A 20,874-nucleotide genomic window follows, 5' to 3' on the forward strand; every position below is an offset into this window, starting at 1 on the left:
GTGAACCGTAAGGAATAAGCCATCAATTAAATAAATACATCAGAATAAATTATCAAGGAGTATAGCTTACCTTCTTGAAAACATTCAGAAACACATAGATGGATGGGAAAGTCAAAGCAAGGCAAGCAGAGGAAGCCTATTGCTTTTCCTCTGAGCCCGTGTTTAGTTCCAAATAATCAGGCTGGGGTGTTCAGCAGAAATCTACTTGGCGCCGGCTCCTGAGACACCCGCTCCTTTGCCATTTACTATTCTCTTGGTGCAATGGGACAAAGAAAGGAAGGAGCCCCTACGCAAAACAACAGAAGTGGTCTCCTTTCCCAGGGGGCTTTCCTGGGAATATTGGGCAGGTTTCAGGAGCTTCCCCTCTTCCATAGAACGGAACCAAAATATCTCGAATAGATGATTTGAGATATTTAGTGCAGTCCTGTAGCACTAAACGCGGGAATTGTGTTAGCAGGTCACAGAAGAGGATTACAGGCTTCCCGCTCTGAGCCACAAAACCTACGTGCAGATCCAGGGCAAGGCTCCCGCCGCAGGAAGATGCTCGGCTGGAAATAAGGCTTTAGGGGTCTGAGGGTGTTCTCGGGCACATTGCTTCTCCCGGGCAATGCCTGCAGGCGTAGGTGGCCTCTTTCACCCCCCCACCCCCAGAATGCTCACCCTAACTTTTCTTTTGTGGCAAAGCAGCTTTAACAGCAGGATCACAACAGACTTTTTTTATCTAATTGTGCTTCTGATTAAAATCAGTGGTAAGTGAGGCAATAATGGGGATTAATATGAAATCTAAACCAAAAGTGTGGTTTTAGTGCTGTAATAAATGACGCTGGGCTTTGAGACTGTCTCTCGCTCCATTATAGACTTCCCTCTGCAGTCTGGGATATGCACTTAGTATGTGTTTAAATATTAATCCATCTCTAAGCTATGCTCTCTGAACAGGTAGTTATCTATCACAGATGATTTAGAATTGATGAAAATATACTGTCATTTCTTCAATGATATTTCAAATATTCTGAAAGGTAATTTATTTTGTGGTAGAGTAGTCCCAACTCCTGCAAACATGACTAACGATGTATATGAAGAGCCACTAAACCCAGCGAGACTACTGCACGCAAATTGTTACTCTTATGTTCATATTTAGCAGTCTAGCGTTTTGGGTGAGAAAACCCCTCCAAAACGCACAAATAAATTTCATCATCAATTGCAACCTCGTCGTTTAAACCGCGCTGAGGGGATGATGCATTGTATGAAATCACTCGCATCGCGTACAGATAGCGGTAGCGGCTGGGAATTCTTGATTTCCATTCCTCCGTCTAGTTACTCTTTCTCCTGTCCCAAGCAAGCAAGTTTGTGACTCCCATTTTCTGTACAGATTAGTTAACTATTTTAGAAATGCTTGTGAGAAGAAAAGTCTACATTTGTAAGGTGCTCAGAGATGAGCATGTGTTTAAACTATGCCTTCCAGAGGAAAAAAAGAAAATCAGGACTCACCTTTTTTGTGGGCATCTTGAGCTTAAGAAATTCTGCCTCTCGACACAATACATTCCACGGTGCGTGTATTTTTACAAATCCAACCCCGTGGATTTTAGTCTTAAAAAAAAAAAACCAAGAGGAAAGGTTACTGATGAGAGGAAATTAAGTATTTTTCCCCTTGTGTTTCATACATATTTAAGGAACGGTCTGTTACCGCCAACACGCTAAATCTCATTTGAGACAGCTAGTTTCTAACAACAGGACAATCACCGAACACCTCTCCGTGCTGAGCTGCTATAAAACGTGACTCAAAAATGCTATTGTCTTCCAGAACAATTACCACAAGGTTAAACAGATAAAAATTGTTTGGGAAATAAAAGCTAATTACTATGGACACAAATACAGACTAAGCCAGTTAAATTTGAAGCACAGGCATCCAGCCAAATGGTATGATTTCGGGAGTGCGTTGTAATTAATGGAGCTGGAGAGTCCTTGCTGCCTCCCAAGAGCTGCTCAGGGATCTCAGGGGACCAGAAATGCAGTAAGAAAGAAGCAGCCTCAGATACAGATGTGAATATCTACGTTAAAACACCTCGCATTTTAATTAGGAAAACCGCTAGGAAGAATTCAACAAAACAAAAGAGGGGAAGAAAAAAAAAAAAAAGAAGATAAATATTAAGGATAAAATTAGTGGTATGCTTGGTATGCTCTGAGCTCTGCTCCAGATGGCTGGACGTGGGGGTTTGCTTCTGGCACTCCCACGTACACCTGTATTTCCTCCCACGGGACTAAGCATTTCAAAGCCGTCGGACAAATGATATCAAACTAGCAGGCATTCAATGAATCTTTCTAATCTTGCTCCTGTATCAGCTCAGGCAGTTATTATAATAACTGGCTTTCACGCAGTTATATTCTGCGCTGGCTTTCTAGAAATCGGTTACTCAGAGGACACAAATAACTGCCAGCCTTCCCATAAGGCACGGCTTCCAAACCACCTTTGAATTTACTTAATTGAAGAGAGTTTAAGTGACTTAGTAAACATCATCCGTTTAAGAAACCATTGCTCTTTTTGCAGTTAGTAAGGCCTCCAACGCAACTTCGTGCCATGCTTTTCAAGCCCGAGCGATTGCAGGTTTTTCCCCCTACGCTGATATGCTGGATAGGGAAGCTGATGTAAATCCCTGCCGCTTGCTTTCATCTCTATACATTCCTGATCTGGTTTGGTATCTCGTACTGCAAGGACAGGGTTCTCTCTCTTTTACGGTGTCCTGGCTTGAACCCCGAGCCCTTCTGCATCATTTGAAACCATATTACATGTCATAGGTGGGGACCTCCCATCTTGCAAAGGACTTAAATATCTATGACTTGGCACAGGCAAGCTTCCAGTTCACTACAACAACTTGCAAGTTTGACAGAAAGCAAGTCTTATTTTCACCTCGGGGACAGAGAAGTGAAAGGGTTTTTTTTGCATTATACCATGCAAAATATATATTTTACTTATATATTTAATCTATCTCATTATGTACGTGCTTGTAATTTGTGACTAATAGGTGGCAGATTTATTTTTTTATCACTCTGATCACAGGTCTACATGTTTAATCTCGACTTTTAGATCCTGTAAATAAAACCAGCATAAATGTTTACCCTCTCTCACAGGAGTTTCAGGCATATTGGTTGGATCAGTTAACTGTAATAGCTTTCTTTGAAATTAATACGGCTGTGCCTATTTCTACTAATCACACACTGGCAGTACTTCACACACATCATTTTTTATTTAGTCTAATGGTCTTTTAATAGAATACACTGTTTTCAGGGTACAGGTGAAAGGCGTTACAAGCTGTACTGTTCATATCTAAGAATGGAAAGAGCAAACTGTAATACAGATCCACGTGCTCGAGCTGGAGCATGTACCAGAACCTCCTGAACAAATTTAATTCTCTTGAAGTCTATACTGAGGAATAAAAACGTCACTCTGTATCAGGTATTTTTCATCAGAACCAGAATTACCAGTGGATCCAAACCACAGCATACCGTAAACCCACCAAACTGGGATTAGTGTTCAGAGCAGTTTAAGGCTCACTTCTAGATACGGCAGCACATCAACAAGCTGTGTTGCAACAGTGGATGTGCCACGAGTCCTGGCCAAGAAAAGTAAGAAACTTCACCTCATTGGGGCATTAACACCACCACGGCCCATTCCCGTGGGTGAGGATGGCACTGCCAGAACTGAAATAAGGTTCTGGAAGAGTTGAGCTTGCGTAACCTTGATCAGAGCCAGGTTCACAGGAACGGCTCAGCATCTCCCCGGATTTGACCACCAGCTATCCTTCTCATCTTTAACCGTTTGAAATGGCTCCTTACATCCTCATCGCGTTCCAGTTCCAGACCAGCCTCCACGAGGTTCCCTTCATACTCCTCCCTGCGAAACCTCTTGTCGTCTTCATGATAATCCACGTGAGGCTCGCTTTCCCTCATTTCCAGCTGCACGCCCTTCCCAGGAAGCGGCTGGTCCTGCTTGGTGCTTCGGGCACTTGAATCATTGTGATGAACTCTCCTGGTGAGTGTCTTCCCTGCCGAGGACTTCTTGTAATGATAAACTAGGATGTAGTCTACTTTTCTCTTGCCATCTCTGAAGTAGAGTCCGTATTTGCAGTCAGCATCTGGATTTTTGGATAGGGAATTTAATAACTGGAAGCAGGGAATGGGGGTGTGGAGAGAAGGAGAGAGGAGAAGAATAATGAGTACGCACACCGACATGGACACCAGACAGACCATATGCTCGTATCAAGGACTCCTTCTTGCCTGGAGCACACAATGACCCGTCTTCAAAGAGCAAGCATACGGGAGGAGTCCCCCCATGCTACTTACTCAAAACAATTTTGCAAGTTAACACCTGCAATTTTACTGATAGCCAGCTGGGATTTTATTGGCCAGAAATAAATAGATAAAATGACTGGGATTTAATCTAATTCCCAGCACACTACTTCATAAGTCAGCCACTTGGTGGATTTGGTTTGCTCCTTTGGGGGTTAATCACCACTAAGATCATCTGTCCTCTTCCACCCAAGACATCTGCGTTTCAATTCTGACCAATAAATTAATATCATGTGCAAACATTTCTCACTTCTCTTATCTATCGTTGCAAGTTCGTATCATCTGAGAAAGAGATCATCTTAGATACAGACTGAAGGGAGCCAGCTGGTCATGAAGCGCAGCCAAAAATGCAGAGGGACCGTAGCCAGGGAAGTGGGTTCATTGCTTACTGAGTTCATCACTTTTTTCCCCCCGCTTACAAAACCTGTGTTGCTTTGCAAGCTGATGGTGGCAAAGGCTTTATTCCCATCTTGAATTAACGCTGTGCTAAGTGTTGCAAGATGCAAGAAATGTAAGTCTTAAAACACAATTCCATTTCCAAGCATTTATCTGAAAACTGCACGAGGCAACTGCAGAAACATGCGAAAGTACTAAGAATTACTCGTTTCTACTTTTAATAGCACTTCTCATGCATAAAGCACAATTCTCCTCTTGGAGATGCACAGACCATTTAAAAAAAAAAAAAAAAAGAAAATTAACTAGTAACTTGCATTTGTTTTTACAAAAAAGACTCATCACAGGAGTGGCTTTTCGGGGACCAGCGACATTTTCTGGCTTTTAATTTTACAGAAGAATGTTAAGCCTCCGTGTCGGGAAAAGGACTTGTGCTCCAAATGACAGCAATTGGCCATCAGCTGCAAATCATATTGGCCAAAACCCGTTTGGGATGTGTACCCCTTCTGCTTGTTTCATACATAAAAGGGTGAATGTAAGCTATTTGCAAACAGTTGTTTCTAAGACAGTCCCATTTTTAAATCCCAGATGAAAAGAGAACCTCTGAGCTTACTGCACAGTATATCACAGCCAATACAGCCAAAACTTCATCGAAACCCACCCAATGTTACACAAATTTGCATACTTCTTCTCTGAACATCGCTTTGGGGAGGGCAGGTCCCAGCTACCGTAACTATAAATCAATGCCTTTAAGGGACAGCCTGTTCTTCCCATTTTACCTCGGGGAGATTTTTCCTCAGACAACAAATTCAAGCAGCAAACCCCATCTTCCTGGCTTTGGAGGGAGGAGGAAGCGCACTGAGGAGGTAATTAGCCAAGTGTAATCAGATGAGCCCACAGCAATAACACACGGCAAGGACTGGCAGACAGCGAGAAGCCCGAGATGCCAGGCCGTGCGTGGAGCAGCCGTCTGCCCAGGTGGGGATGCCTGAACATTCATCGCTTTCCAAAGCCCGACTTGACCACGTCTGCCCAGGGCCAGCTTGGCTGCAGGTCCCCATCTCCTCAGTCCCTCGCAGCTTTGCTCCACACCTGCCTTTGCTGTTTCTCTCTCCTTTTCTTCCAGGATCCCACCTCTCTTTCCCATTTAACCTAAACCCTTTGCTCCAAATACATCAATATAGCATAAAATATAGCATTTGCTGCCGCCATGGAGTTCAGTCTTTGTCCTATTCTCTTTCCCCTGCTCCACGTCTGCCTTATTTAGCCATGGCCATAACACCTTCTTCAGGGCACAGGCTGCTCATGTTTGTGCCCTATCTAGATATTCCGATTTAGTTCTTAAGCATAACTACAGTATAGAAGACCATTGATAACTATTACTTTCTGATTGCTTCTGGATTGATGGCATGCACCTGTGAATTCAGAACATTTTTTTAAAGCAAGCTGACAGTCTGCTTGTGGCAGGCAACTCAGTTATGCAAATTTCTGTAGAAACAAAATATTAAGAAATAGTAACTAACTGGATTTTCAGGATATAATGCGTCTTCAAAGTAAACAGTTGTTGTAAACAAGATACAGGAACACTGGGATTTCTTTTAAGATAACTAATTGTATTTCATTTTTAAAGATGTGTTGATCTTATTAATTGATTGAACATCAATTTCTGAAAAACTAGACTGAACCGAGAGATGTTCAGGTAAGTGCAGGGAGATAAAACAGGCGAAAGACTCAGACCCCCAACCACTTCCTACCCTCATTGGACTGACTTTATGAGGGACGGCAATTAGTTGGTCTGTCCTGGAGACTAATAAACGAAGGAACGAGCAGGACTGAAGATGGCTCTTGAAGACGACAGCGGTGAGCGTGCCAGATGTTTCTAACTGCTTGGGGAGCACAGGAGAGATCAGTACCTCCTGGGCACAGCTCCTCTTCTCCTGGAGCATGCCTTGGGTGGAGAAAAGGGGCACGGAAAACCCCTAGTTTCTCTGTTTCTTTGAGCCACTGCCACCGGGAAGGGGACAGGTCACAGTGCAGACCCTGAATGAGAGCTTCTTCCCACCTCTTTGAACTTCCCGCTTGAAAAGCTGACTCACTGATAATTTAGGAGGAGGTGCTGCGCTGCGGATACTAAAGCCTCAATAAATTTATTAATGTATGAGAATAGCTATATCCCACTGCAAAAGCGATGCAGCCAAAAGACTCAAAGCCGCCTGTTAGTCCTGTTTTAAAGAAAGAAATGGTTAGATTCTTTTAAGGATGCGGTATTAATGCTGGAAGGTACTCATAGGCCACATCCTTTCTCGCAGCGCCGCTACGCTGAAATAGGGCGCGCTGCGTTGACTTAGACCACGTAAGGCTCACGTCCCTTTGGTTGCAAATGACACAGAAAAGACCTTTTGGGTTTACCACGTAAGGCTCACGTCCCTTTGGTTGCAAATGACACAGAAAAGACCTTTTGGGTTTACCACAGCAGGAGGGATGTTTACACTCTGACAGAATTATTCCTCCACGCTCCATCCTGATTAAGCACAAGCACAATAAATCAAGCATTGCTTTTTCTGGTACATCTTTCCCCAGCGAGATCTGTTATATAGCCCACTCCACCTGGATTCCTTCACCTGCATAAACTCCTTTTTATGTGTTTATGACATAACCAACTCCTAATCCTGTTGGGTACTCATATTACTAACTTCCTTTAAAATCGGTGTTAAAGAATCTAACCAAGGCACAATTAATGACACTGGAAATCTAACCTCTGTTGTGTGCTACAGAATATTAGGTTAACGTTACCTATGCTAACAATAGCTTTTGCATGAAATTTTACCTTTTTTTTTCTGCTCTAGTCTATATGGGCAAAGAGATTTGAAGGTTGCCACAGCCTTATTGCCAGATTGATCACTCTGAGAACAGCCAACCCCTTTTTATGCTACAGGTTAAACAAGGATCCCTTGCTTCCCTTCTTCACACCAAAGAACAAACCCCACTAAATTCGCATGTACTGTGGCTGGTGGCAATCCTCCTCAGCACCTCTGGGAAAGGGAGGGAGAGGATTTCAGAGCATCCTGGGAACGGAAAGGGTGAGAAATAAGCTAAGGGGTAAAGCACAGTACGCCAGTTATGACACATCTGGCAAGTCCTTTACTCACTGTACTCTCGTGCTGGTCATATCCTATATCCTCAATAGCTCGGATGTTGATAATGTGGATCCCCTTCTCCTCAGCAGGTAGGCAGGAGTATTTCTTGTTCACCCTCATTCCTGTCTCTTCTGGAGCCTCGTTGAGATCTTCTGGCAGAAAATCCACCCCATAAAACTCACTGTCTCCGTCTGAAAAGAAAAGGAACAATTTCATCAAGACGCTTTAATCCCAACACTCGCCCCACCCAGAGCCACCCAGGCTGAAACATATCCTGTTCCTGCCTTCTTCTGCCAATGAGCCCTGGTGCAGGGCTTCCACCCTCCTCTGTGCCTGCCTCCGCAGCTTTTCCGCAGCCCTCTTCAGCCCTACCTAGCTCTCCTCCTCTTCCAGAGGAGCGCTCAGTTAACTTCTTTGCTGCACTGCTGTCTCAGGGTGTGTTTACTCTGTGGTCTCATAGAACGATTCTATTTCTTGGCAAGAGAAGGAAAAAAGGGGGGAAAAAAAGAAAAATAGTCTGAGGATTAGCTGGTGACGGTAGGTGGCATGGTGTTTTCCCCTTTTCAGTAGGCATTTTCTCCTTCAACAAGCACTTGTTCATGCTGAAAAACTAAGTAGTGGGTTTCCCAAGTACCTACATACTGCATCTGATTTACCGAACCGTTCTTGTTTACATAGTCCTGAAAATCTGAGGTTTTCTCCCTCTCAACCTGCCAGACGTCTGTACTGTTTCCACTTATTATTTAAGTATATCGACGGGCTAAAGGATTTCATGTAAAAATTTCACTACAGACTGAGCAAGCAGATAATTGATAAAATGCAAACTAGTGTTTGCATATGTGCATTTATGCAAGCAATAGAAGGCAAAGTTTTCCAAGATTTGATTCATTTCGACATTGAAGTAAAATACTGCAGCATTATGCCCTTTTTCTAAACCACAGGAGCAGGATTTGCTTGTCTAAAGTGAAGATAAAGAAAGAATTTTAGAATTTAGCCTTGACTGGATACTAAATTAACTCTCCCCAAAAAACAAACAACAAAAACATGCAGAGGAGCATGCTCCAACAGCAGCTATATTACAACAGTCTTTTGCTGCAACTAGTTCAACACTGTTTCTGGGGCAGATAGCAGCAGAAATTGTACAGAATTAGTCCATTAGGAAAAATACTTCCCTCCTACCTAGAGTTGCCACTAAGCTTATGTTGAGGTGAGGATAGATACTGCATTTTAATTAGCTACGTCTTAGCCTAAAAGCATGTTACTCCTCTTCACCAAACTACTTGTCTGGATTTGGTTGAACTTCAGGGATGATGTGGAAGGAAGAGACAGGGAAAATCTCATTCCCCAACAAATTTGCAGATGAGGAGCATGGTTGATAAGCTGGAGGGTAAGGCTGCCACTTCAAGGGGTCTCGACAGGCTGGAAAAATGGGCTGAGAGCTGCCTCATGGAACTCAACAAAGTCAATATGAAGTCCTGCACTTGGACAGACTAGTCTCCACCACAAGCACAAACTGGGCATGGACCATATAGAAAGTAGCTCTGCAAAAAAGGACCTGAGGATCCTGGTGGACAGGTTCGAAGTGAGTGATCGTCTTGAGTGGTGAAGGATAGCTGCAAACTGGACTCCATTAGTAAGAAAGCAAAGACAGCCAGTCTAGGGAAGTGATTTTCTCCTTTTTTTGACACTTGCCAGACCACAGCTAGAGCGCTGTGCCCAGTTTTGGCTCCCCAGCACAAGAAGGACATGGACAGACTTCAGCAAGTCAAGTGGAGGACCATCAAGATGGTCAGGGGGCTCAAGTGCACAAGGAGAGGCTGAAAGACCCACGCTTATGCAGCCCAAAGAAGAGAAGGCAAACGATGGGGTCCCATTCCTGCCTTCACCTACCTACTGAGCAGGTACAGACATAGCAGAGCCAGATTCTTCTCATAGGTGCACAGCAAAAGGATGGGAGGCTACAGACACAAGTTGCAACAAAGGAAATTATGACCAGACATTAAAAAAAAAAAAAAAAAATCTTAACTCTTTAACAACACGGGTGATCACATGATGGGGAAAGGGCCCAGTGAAGCTATAAAACTCCATCCATCCCTGGAGATGGCCAGAGCTCAACTGCACATGGTTCATCAGGTTCTTCATGGCGTCATGCAGGCATTCGCATGGACAACAACGTGCAGCAGCAGAGGAGGAAGGTGTGGCCAAAGCCTTGGCACATTTCTTGAGCTTATCAGAGTAAGATAAACATTATTAGTATGAAAGTCATGCTTCTCTGGAACTCGCAAACACCACGAGTTTGTGGATCTTCATTTCAGTTCCTGTATCTGGGCAATTTGCAGCCCCAAGCAACTCTCTACAAGCTTAGCACTTTCCTAGGAACTGCAGTGCTCATCAACACCGTCACCTTTGCATAAAATCTGGGCAGCAATTACCCTTACGTATATCATGCACACAGCATCTAATGCCCACATCTCTGCAGATCTGTGCTGCTGCTCTTGGCTTTTCTTTAAAATTCTCAAATAGTTATCTCAGAAAAGATGCCACGCTTGCAATCTTGGGGCAGCATCCTCAAACTCAGTAAATCACTTGAATAACAATTTGTAATAGTTAAAGAAGCTTCTTATGGGGTAATATAGAGACGCAGCCAAAAAATCAGCTGTCTCATGGGAGCGACTAGCGTGTTTGTAACAATTCCCTACACATGTACGCTCTCTTTTCTCCTAACATACACACGCATATAGACACACGCTCCCTGAACACATGGGAATTGCTACAAATGCGATCAGCTGCAGAATCCTATGTACCCAAGTTTTTATTCCGTGGCTGTAAAATACTCCTATAATAACACAACAACTTTTGGAACTTCATAAGCATAACAACCCGCATTTTTATTTGGAAGAATGCCTGAAACAACTTTCTAGAAACAATAGCTTAAGTGCTGTGAAAGTCCTCTCTCCTTTTTCCTCCTTTCACACACGTACTGAATAAAACCTAGGTACTTCAGTAGATTACAGAGGATATTAGAAGAAAAGCACCTTTCCCTGACTATGAATCTGAATATTTTGTATATCTCATAATGGACCTGTGAACGGAAAACTGCTGGTTTAGAAATTACGATTAGGATGGCATATGTTTAGAGCAGAAAATCGCAAGCTTCATTGAATCCAAACAAGCTCTCTGTGCTCTGGAGCTGCACTTCTGAGCAGCATTTGTTAAGTCCACAGTACAGAGCAAGGAGACCTGCTCAAATGATTCAGTACTATTGTGCAAGCCCAAACAATCACCCATCCGCAAGCATATATCTACATTTCTGTTTACACATCGGTAGCCTGGCAATATCGGAAAGAACAAATACTTAAGGTAAGCAATGAATCATACAATTCTGGTTTATTATGACTACTGGAAAAGATGTGAAATGTGAGAACTTTATTCATACAATCTTAACTACAACAAGTTTGATTTCTGTACTTAAAGATGATGTCAGGATTTAAGACTAAGTAAAGCCGTGCAAACCACTTTGGGAATTACAAATGCACAGGGACTATAACTAGTTCACTTATGCTGATTTGGCAGAGGTCACAGCATTCCGTTGCGGAACACAAAACATCTTTTTATATGGAACAGAGCATTTTAAAGACTTAAAAACATGAACCTCTATTTTGTGTTAATCATATTAAACAAGGACAATAATTTAATCTCAAAATAAATTCACGTTCAGAATTATTTATGGCAAGATAGTAGATGTAATATGAAGAGCACAAAGCACATTAACGTCCTAATTCAGCTAGAGTCACATCTTAATCTCTTTGTTGGGAGCTGAAAGAGGAGAGTATTGTGAAAATTGCTAGCTTTGCAGCCTTCTAACATTGACTAACCCACTCTCTTCTATTTACGGACCAGCAAACACTACAACAAAGACTTGAAGAAGTGCTCAACATATTTCAACACAGCCATATAACCAATCAGCCCTTTCTCCTCCGTATCCACAGCTGATGCTGTTGAGAAACCCATGGATTTCGAGACAGCAGAAGTTCCTAATATTCCCGGACCATAGACTCAGAGCCACCTGATGCTTCTTTTACACTTTATTATGTATTGCTTTGTCATTTCCCAATATTTGCTATGAATCACAGAACACCCTGCCAAGTATACAATATATAATGATATACTTTAAAGTATTCCTTGCTGTCTCAAAACATCCACATTCTGTAAGAGTGCAAAACGCTGAAAAGCATTTGATACCAATTTCAATCCCATCCATGAACCAGGTTTGAGAAAGTATTTGGCGAACATCAGACGCGTATAGAACTTCTACCTTCCTTAGCGCGGGCGCTGCCAGGTAATTCCCACATTTGCTGTTGATAACCCTGTATTTTGCATAGCTGGTATAAAAGAACAGGCTTTTAGGCAGCACTTGTGTTTAGGAACAGCTCCATAGGGTATGTGATCATACACGTATCTTAACAGCTGTCCCTTTTTTGTTAGGAGCGAGGTAATATGGGAGAGCAAGAAAAGGAAGACATAGAAAGAGATGCTTGCAGCAGCTCTCAGGCTACCTTTCTGCTCCCTGTGGGAGTTTTCCCAGAGATCTGGGGATGTTGTGGATTACACTGAGCCACCAGCTGCAATTCAGAGCACAGAGATGCTACAATGACCTTGCGAACTGCAGCAAAGTTAGAGATATATTAGCCGTTCTGAAATGATTTCTCTGTAAGATGCATCGGGTACAATGATCTCTGTGCCATTTCCAGTGCAAAATAAGCAAGCAGGATATTCACCTGAAGTAGATAAACTTATGTGAATCACAGGGACGAGAGCATGAGGACAGAAACTGGTGAATGAAAAGATCAGAAGAGACAAGTGCATTATAACAGTAAGGAGGGTCTCTGCATGTCTTGTGTCTTTGCGCCAGTTACTTCTCCCCGTGAATCTCCAATGAGCCTCTCACTCTGAACAATATGGGAAACAAGATTAAATTAATTAAAAAACCCTCAGACTTGCAAACATCTGCTCCTTTGTTCAGACTTCAGTTGCAGCTGTAAAAGTCCTCAAACTCTTCTTGCAAAAATTAGCACTAATTAATTAACGATAAATTTTCCACCCCAGAAATTTGGCACATCATGCTGTAACCTTTACTCATTTAGACAATGCTTCTTCATTGGGCTTTGGTGACCAGGTGAACCAGAACTGAAAATCTACTCTGGAAATGGGTCTATTTTCTCCGTTACTAGCCTCAGACTCGATCAACTGGCTTATTAATATTATAGTCGTGATCACGTATAACCACTGAATGTTCTCAGGCAAAAAATAATTTTTTCATTAAAATAAATGGAAACTTGCATTCACACAAGGCAGTTTTTACAGAAACATCCTGTGCTAGTTCTAAAACGAGCATCATCAAGTCAGCATGAGTATCTATAAACAAACGAACAAGTATTTCACTGCTTAACCTGAAACCAATAACTTTGCTGAAGCTGGCTTCTCTTATCTCCCCTTGTTTTCTTTTTTAGGGAGTATGTTTAAGAAAGTGGCTAGAACAAAAAAGTCGTAAAGGCATCAAAGTTAGCTGTCCCAGTTGTTCTCAACAAGGAAGAAGCAGGAGAGTTACAAGACCATGTGATTTAAGACATTTAAATGTCCACATTCTTATCTTTTTAAAGATATTAAAGCCTTATATAAATTGTGATAGAATTCGGAACAAAAAATTAAGAATCACGCAGGATAAGTTCCCTGAGCGAATCGTTTTAAAGGAGCCATAACACCAGCTCTTCACAAAAGCTTCTGAAATACTAGCGTATGGGGTTTCGATTCCTTAAACTGAAGAGATTTGTTTCACGTGAATTAACAAGTAAAAGTGCTGTGCACAGGTCCCAGAACTGGTAACGACCCTACTGCGATAGGGAGGAAGCATATTAAGGAAGTCAGGCACACACACACACACACATATATATGTGAAAAAAAATACATACACACACACATATAAATATAGGTTGTATATTTTGTGTATACCATGCTCTTTCTGCAGAAGAAATGCTAGTGTATGCAATAGGTCGGATATTTTTTGGATTTGGGTTCTTTTCAAATAAACCTTTGATAGATACTGCGAGAAGAGGCCTTAGTGTGGTTTTGCTTACTGTATATTGCCCCCTAGCAGCAGAATCCTCCTTCAACACGTTCTTACCCATTTCTTGACTTCCTGTATCTTCCACGTTCAAAGCTACAGGTTAATCCTTGGGCTAAGAAGAACAAACAAAAAATAATTCTCACAAGCGACTCACCTACCGCTTCCTCCTATTTTTGTTTTTGGGTTGTTTTTTTTTTTTTCCTCCTGATATATTAAACGGTTGTCAGATTTGGAGCCCCAAATCCCTGCTTCGTCCTCAGGAAAAATAAGGCAAGGCAAATGTCAAGGAAGCCTCAGTATGCCACCCCACCAGCACCCCTCATTCCTGACCTATGGGTCACTCCTCCTGGCCCACGAAGCTCTGCCGCGGGAACGCCAGCGAGGATACCCGCCGCTGGCAGAGAGGGGAGAGCTTTTTTGGGACGCTGACACCTGTTTACGAGGCACTGGCCTGAGACCAAGAGCCCGGTCAGGAACCGCAGCGCTCTCCAAGGAGCACTCGTACATGTCCTGAACTTTTGTTCTGTTCAAAGTCCAGAAGTTAAGCACTGATTACATCCACATCTGTGACCGTTTGATTTAAATTTTCCCTCGCCTCTCCAGCTGCGAACAGCCAGATGTTGCCTCCAGCAGCACTACTGCTGTGGATGCAGGAGGTTGCGCTAATACCATTGACTGGCCTGGCAGGCAAAGGGCTGCTGTAAAAGGCAACCGGCCCACCCCTGGGCAAGATTAACGCTTTCAGGGATGTTGACACCTTCTGTCCACCCGCCTGCAGAGAGGTGACCCCCCGCCCCTTCGATCTCCTGTAGCCCCGTGCTAAGTAGGACACCCTGGAACTCACCCATCTCCTTTGCTTTTGCATTTATTTTAAAACTTGGCTGTAGCCTACGTCTCTACAGGGTATTACCTTAACGAAGCAAACAGGAAGTTATGATCCAATCCATTAAAACAAGAAAAAGATTGAACGGTGAAAGAAAACTTGGATTCCAAGGACAGTTTCCTGTACAGAACAGCAATACTTTTAAAGCAGGACAATCTTAATATAGCTGACGCTGACAACTTTGTTAGCACTTCGTATTACGCTGAATGGCAGGGCCCATTCGGAGACTTTTGTGTCCAGTGTTTGGGAGTCTGAAAACCAACTCCTGTCACGTGGGTGGAGAAAATTCCGCTCCTAGCAGGATTATTTGAAACATCAGCTTGCTTAGCTATATTTCTCAGTACTGACTTATCAAGGGTGGGTCTCTAGAGTGGGGCTGCAGCTTTCCTGGAAGGCTGTCTACAGCTTTAAAGTTATTGATCTATTATTATCAGCAACATGTTAAAAGAAGGTTAGAAGGACACACAACTATGACATCGTTTCTATTTCTGCCCTTCTATTTTTGTTTTTAAAGATTAATTTACCCTGTTTGCAGTATGTAGCCCTAGGCTTGAACACATCTAATCTGACACAACCCTTGTGATATGTGAAATCTAAAAACGAAGAGCAAATTACCTAAAAACCATAATGATAGTAAAATGAACACTTTGGCTGAAATGGCATTTTCAACAGCACATAAAGGACCAGCAAATATAAATTTTACCTTAACAAGACTCATACTGCCCATTTATTTAGACCCTGGAAAATCCCACATTTTATAAAAAACACACAACCCTCCCCAAGACAAATTGCACTTTTTTCCCCCCCAACTACCAACAACTATTTAATGGTCCATTAAGTATGTCTGTTTTCAGACATATTTCTGAAAGACTTAAATCAAGCACTCTTCTTCTACCAGACACTGGAAAAACATTTCAGATTTGCTTCTATTGCGATTCCACAAAACGCAGCATTAAAGCCAGGCTCAAGTCCACTGCAGATTGTTCTTTGCAAACTGTAACTCCAGTTTTACCAATTATTTCTGTATTTCTGTAATTTGATAGTACTTCATAGCAAAATAGATACAATGAGCAAAATTCTGCTCCTAGTTACTTTGCTACACATACAGAATAATTCTTGCAACTTTTTTTTTTGCATTTTATATTAGTTTTAATGAGAGCGGAAGCACTGGCGTGATTCACTGAAACGCATCGGGACTAAAGGCCGTAATCCTCTTTCTTACGCCAGTTACTGCTGACTTCCAAAATGCGTACTGATGACTTTCTTGAATGCACTCTGCAATGTCGTATCCCGAGTTATACGTCTCGTGGGAACAAGAACATGGACTAGATACGGAAGATCCACTGAATCCGTGCTCTAGGAATCCTGTTAGTTATGTTTTGAAGGGTTATGATGCTAATTATTTTTGTTTGTATGTTCCAAGGGAAGGCAGTTGTTACCAATGGGAGCAGTAAGATGAAAGGAAAGAAATACTAAAAAAGAGATTATGGGGATAGTATGGGTATGCATTGGAACAACGTATACCTAAACTTTCACAGCAGCTTTTAAAGATATCTAAATACATTTAAAATAGTAAATACATTTTCCTGTAATACCAGGCTATAGCTCCTTACACCGATCATGCGAAAATGAGGATCCAAAGATCATCAGTTTTACTGTTAAAACATCAGCCGTAGACTGCAACCTGGGGCTGAGGTCGTAGCATATACTTACTGGCAAAGCTGCTCTTGACCCAAGAGGTTTCCCATCTAAAGTCCTAATCTTGAAACATTTGCACTCATGTTTAAATTTCCACGCATCAAAGTCACGAGGGCATCCAGACTGCATAGACTGAGGCATGGATGTCTTGGAAGGTTTCGCTAACCTGATAAAGATGTTTTTGACTACAGTCACCACGTTCCGTAACCACAGCTCTTCTACGTTTGCGCTGAAAGAGCCAGTCGCTCTGGGTGGGGTCGGGTTTGTATTGCAGAGCTCCACTTTATATCTGTTCTTTGGGTGTGCCAAAGCAGATGGAGCTGATTTCACAGCGAGGTGGTGGTAGGTGATATTCATCCAAGGTCCCAGTGCAGCCTCTAGCACTGTGCTATTTGAGGAAATAAAACCAAAATCCTGCACTGAGGAAAAGCTTGGTTCTAACAAGTTTCCTTCATGCTCCTGCAGTTTTAACTTGGATGTGGAGCAACACTGGGATATGACGATAAACTGCTAAGTTTCACTGGCAATTGAAACAATCTCTCCCTCTCCCTGAGCAAGCGAATGCAAATCGATGAGGGCGAAAAGCTCTATTAACTCTTGTTGATCTATGAGAACGCCATTCCCTGCGTTCCCCAGTCTTAATGAACTAAGTTGAGGGATACCAGAGGCAGAAGACCTAAGAAGTGACTATGCCACCAGGCATAGTCTCCTCCTTGTTTTTAAGAGCGAGCTGAGATCGGACTGCCACAAAGAGGCTGATGCTCCAGGAAGGTGCCACGTGCCGGCCAGCTAGCTTGCCCTGTGCTAGAGGATGCAGAAACACATGCTATAGGAAAATAAGATATTCCTGCTTAGGATTCCGGGTGGTCCCATCTTGGGTGGCAAAATTCTTGGAGCAGAAAACTAATCCGTCAGCAAAGCCAGCTTCCCTTCAGTGCCGGCAAGAGGAAGGACGGGGCCAGCGCCTTGGTAAAGGCATTTCGAGACCCCAGATGAAAGGCACACTTGAAATGTTTGAGCAGAGATAGACATTCTTTGTAGTTTGGCCCTCAGCAGGGAAGCTGATAATGACAGCAGCGCTGAGCCCAAGTCTCTTCCTAACAAGCTTTTGACAATCTTTACTATCAAGACTGTACCAGCGGACAGACTTACTAAAAAGCCTGGATTATCCAAAGGCCCACCAGTCAATCCACATTTACTACCGAAGACCAAAGGAGAGGAAATTGCCATGAAATTGCTGTCGACTGTAAAATGGAAGGAAGCAGAGCATGGAGGGCTCCGTGGGCGCTGCAGGCGGTCAAAGGCAACTGGACCAAAATCTCCGTCCAGACTTCCAGGTTTCATTCCTAACTTGCTCTTGTTTGTTCTGCAGCAGTACTCTTCCAAAAGGAGCTCAGAATCCATACCAAAGGTATGGCCCTTGAAGAAGCATATTTCTGCATGAAGGCAGTGGTGTCCACAGCCAGCATGTAGGCATTTAACACTCTCCCCAAAAAAACTCCCCAACCCAATGAGTTCATATGATGAGAACCTGAGACAGACATATTTTGAAAGATCATTGTGTTCAACCTGTGTATAAACAAGGATATCTTGGCAAAATTGAAGAGATTGCCTCCAAAAAAAAAAAAAAAGGACCATTTTTCTAATCATTAAGATGATCGTGTATGACACTATTATTTCTGGTTTCATTAGCACATTAACGGGCAACTATAGTCCAGTATTTTATCTCAAAAAGTGTGAGATAGATAGCAAAAGGGAGAGTCCTTTCTGTCTTGTTCATTATTCTTTGAGAAATCATCCAAAGAAAGTGACTGACAACTACAAGCATCACCAGATGGACATTAGGCTTCATATGCCATACTCTCAATACTCTCTTTTTAGTATTAGGCATAAATCCTCCTCCCCTGAGGAAACAACTCTGAGCACCATAAACCTATGACCCACCCAACCAAAACCTAGAAATTATATAATTTCAAACAGTATGACTCTTTTGTAGCCAAATAGTCTGTTAATTCCCAAATTGCAGCTGTTCCATTATGGTCCAGCAAGTGAATGGTATCAGTCGCTCCTGGACCATACAATGTAAGGCTCCACCAAAAAATATTTTAGGTTTTTTTTTCATTATTTCTACAGCTCTGAGACTTTAGCAAAATACAACCACGAAGCAGACCAAAATGCATCACACCCACGTGTTCGGTGATGGTCTGCGTGGAGATACTCTGGGTAAGAAGGAAATGGTGACTCCTGCCAAGAGCAAGCATTTGACATCAGTGCAGATAGAGAGAATGAGAGAAAACATTATTTGTTTTCATATTTCCTGAAAAAGGCATTGAAGATGTTGTAACCTTGTTATTTATAGAGGGCCAAGGTTTCATCCTAGAATTTAGGAGAGGAATTTATTTTTCTCTAAAGTGTGACTAAGTTTATAAGCTTAAGACAAGGTTTTATTGTGTTTTTCTGTTTTGGTTAGCAGAATATTTCACGTGCTGTCTTCTTTTTTTTTTGAAAAAGGAAAATGTTCTGTTCATTTATCTGGTAAATGTTTATCAGTTCAGTGAAAAAAAACCTAAACAATGGAATAAAATGGAATTAAACTTTAATATATTGCTTATCTTCAAGCATTCAAACATTTAGAAAAACAATAGTCTGCATGAAAAAAAATCTTGTTTTACCAAAATATTTAGAACCCAATTTTAGAATGTCCAATTTCTTTGGATACCATCCTTTAGTATATCTGTTATTCCATAAACTTTTTCAAAATATATTGTAAACTGCTATTTGCAAACTTTTATCACTTTTTAATAACACATACTCTATGTTGGTTGGTTAGTTCAACGAGTTTACAAAACACATGATGCATTTTTGCCAGCTAAGTTTCTAGTCTCATGAATAGTCTTTTTTTTTTTTTTTAAATATCCAAGCTCTTCAGAAATTACCCTGAAGCAATTGCTTTTAAACCTGCAATAAATTTATTGCTGATTAAGAGAAAGAAAAGTTCTCCCTGGCCACAGAATGGTGTCAATACTGATATTTAAAGGAATAGAGGGCAACTAGGTAAATATAAATGAAGGTGGCACAATTCTGATTTCAAAACTAATGGAGATAGCTCGGTAGTAATGTCCTTGAACGGTTTACTAACCTTTTGGATGTCTGAAACCCATAGCTGTTGCTATTTTTTATTATGACTGGCTATGTATTGGAGATATTCTGTGAAGTGATGTGATAGAGCAACAGTGGTTACGGTGGGAGGGGTGTCATAACGCCGGATCAGCTATTGCACAATGCATTAATTTGAGAGACATACGATATTTAAAATATTTGAACTAGTTGCAGTGGTTGAAAAAAATTCCTAGGGGCGTAAATTTTTATTTTCACACTCTCACTCTCCAGCCCAACACAAGATCAAGGCACCCTTCCACTAGCAGCTTGGTAAAGACGTACAGAGGGGCTGGCACCTCGCCTGGCTCAATGGCACCAGGGCATCGCCCGCAGCCAGCCCCCGAGCACCCACGTGGCCCTGTTCGCCTCCTCTGCATGATAAAAACCTCAAGAAAAACAAGACAACCTTCCAAGCGATGTAAATTTGTTTCTTGACAATATGGGAGCCATAGAGGCTTGACAATATGGGAACCATAGAGGAGCAGCAGCAGATATGCTTGGGATAAAATGTGCGTGCAATCGATTTCCCTGGCTTTATAGCCTGTAAGAGACCATATATCGGGGGGGGTGTGGGGGTGTGCAAATGGGTGGGGGACTTGGTTAGGGAAAGCTATGCCAGACCTTCTCCCTGAGGAACAGCTTCCATCCAAGCAGCTCCTCCAGCAGTGGTGAAGAGAGCAGGGGGGAGTATAGGCGTTTTGTACACCACCAATACATACATAAAGGATATTAGTGTCCCCAAACAGTGGGTAGTGACTGCACCTCTATCAATGACTACACGTACTTACCCGAAGAAATATTTCAATGTTACAACACATGTAATGTTTCTGAATCTATTTTCTTTACCTAATTTTAACATGAGCATGATTTTTGTTTACATGAAACTAAGACTTCTTTCCTGATAACTTTCATCTCTAACTATATTCCTTCAGGAACTACTTATAACACTGATCAACAGTTTATATTCCTTATTCTTTCCCTACCTGCGGGCTGGTTCTTGCCTGTGAAGCCCTCGTGACTGAAGGCAAGAAGGACAGTGAATGCCACCACAGCAGCTCCGGGCAAAGCAGTCCAACAAGATGCTTCAAGGAAACTTCAGAGAACACACAAAGTCTTCTTGATTAAAGTCCTGCAAT

The 20,874-nt window shown here is 42.2% G+C and overlaps 1 protein-coding gene across 6 annotated transcripts in view; it reads right to left on the bottom strand.

Annotated features, from left to right (window-relative positions):
• Nucleotides 1–20,874, bottom strand: part of ANO1 (anoctamin 1) — an 84,402-nt gene that overhangs the window by 40,317 nt on the left and 23,211 nt on the right. For 5 of the 6 annotated variants that reach the window (XM_075501982.1, XM_075501981.1, XM_075501984.1 and 2 more), the window contains exons 2-4: nucleotides 7,887–8,065; nucleotides 3,832–4,158; nucleotides 1,489–1,587 (exon numbers count right to left, since the gene is read on the bottom strand). In XM_075501982.1, the coding sequence (XP_075358097.1) occupies nucleotides 1,489–1,587; nucleotides 3,832–4,158; nucleotides 7,887–8,065 (605 nt within the window). Of the gene's footprint in view, nucleotides 1–1,488; nucleotides 1,588–3,831; nucleotides 4,159–7,886; nucleotides 8,066–20,721; nucleotides 20,855–20,874 lie in introns of those variants that run through there. The other variant, XM_075501985.1, reaches the window with a different exon arrangement.

Source organism: Mycteria americana, chromosome 5 (assembly GCF_035582795.1).
Source record: "Mycteria americana isolate JAX WOST 10 ecotype Jacksonville Zoo and Gardens chromosome 5, USCA_MyAme_1.0, whole genome shotgun sequence".
NCBI classification, from domain to species: Eukaryota; Metazoa; Chordata; class Aves; order Ciconiiformes; family Ciconiidae; genus Mycteria; species Mycteria americana.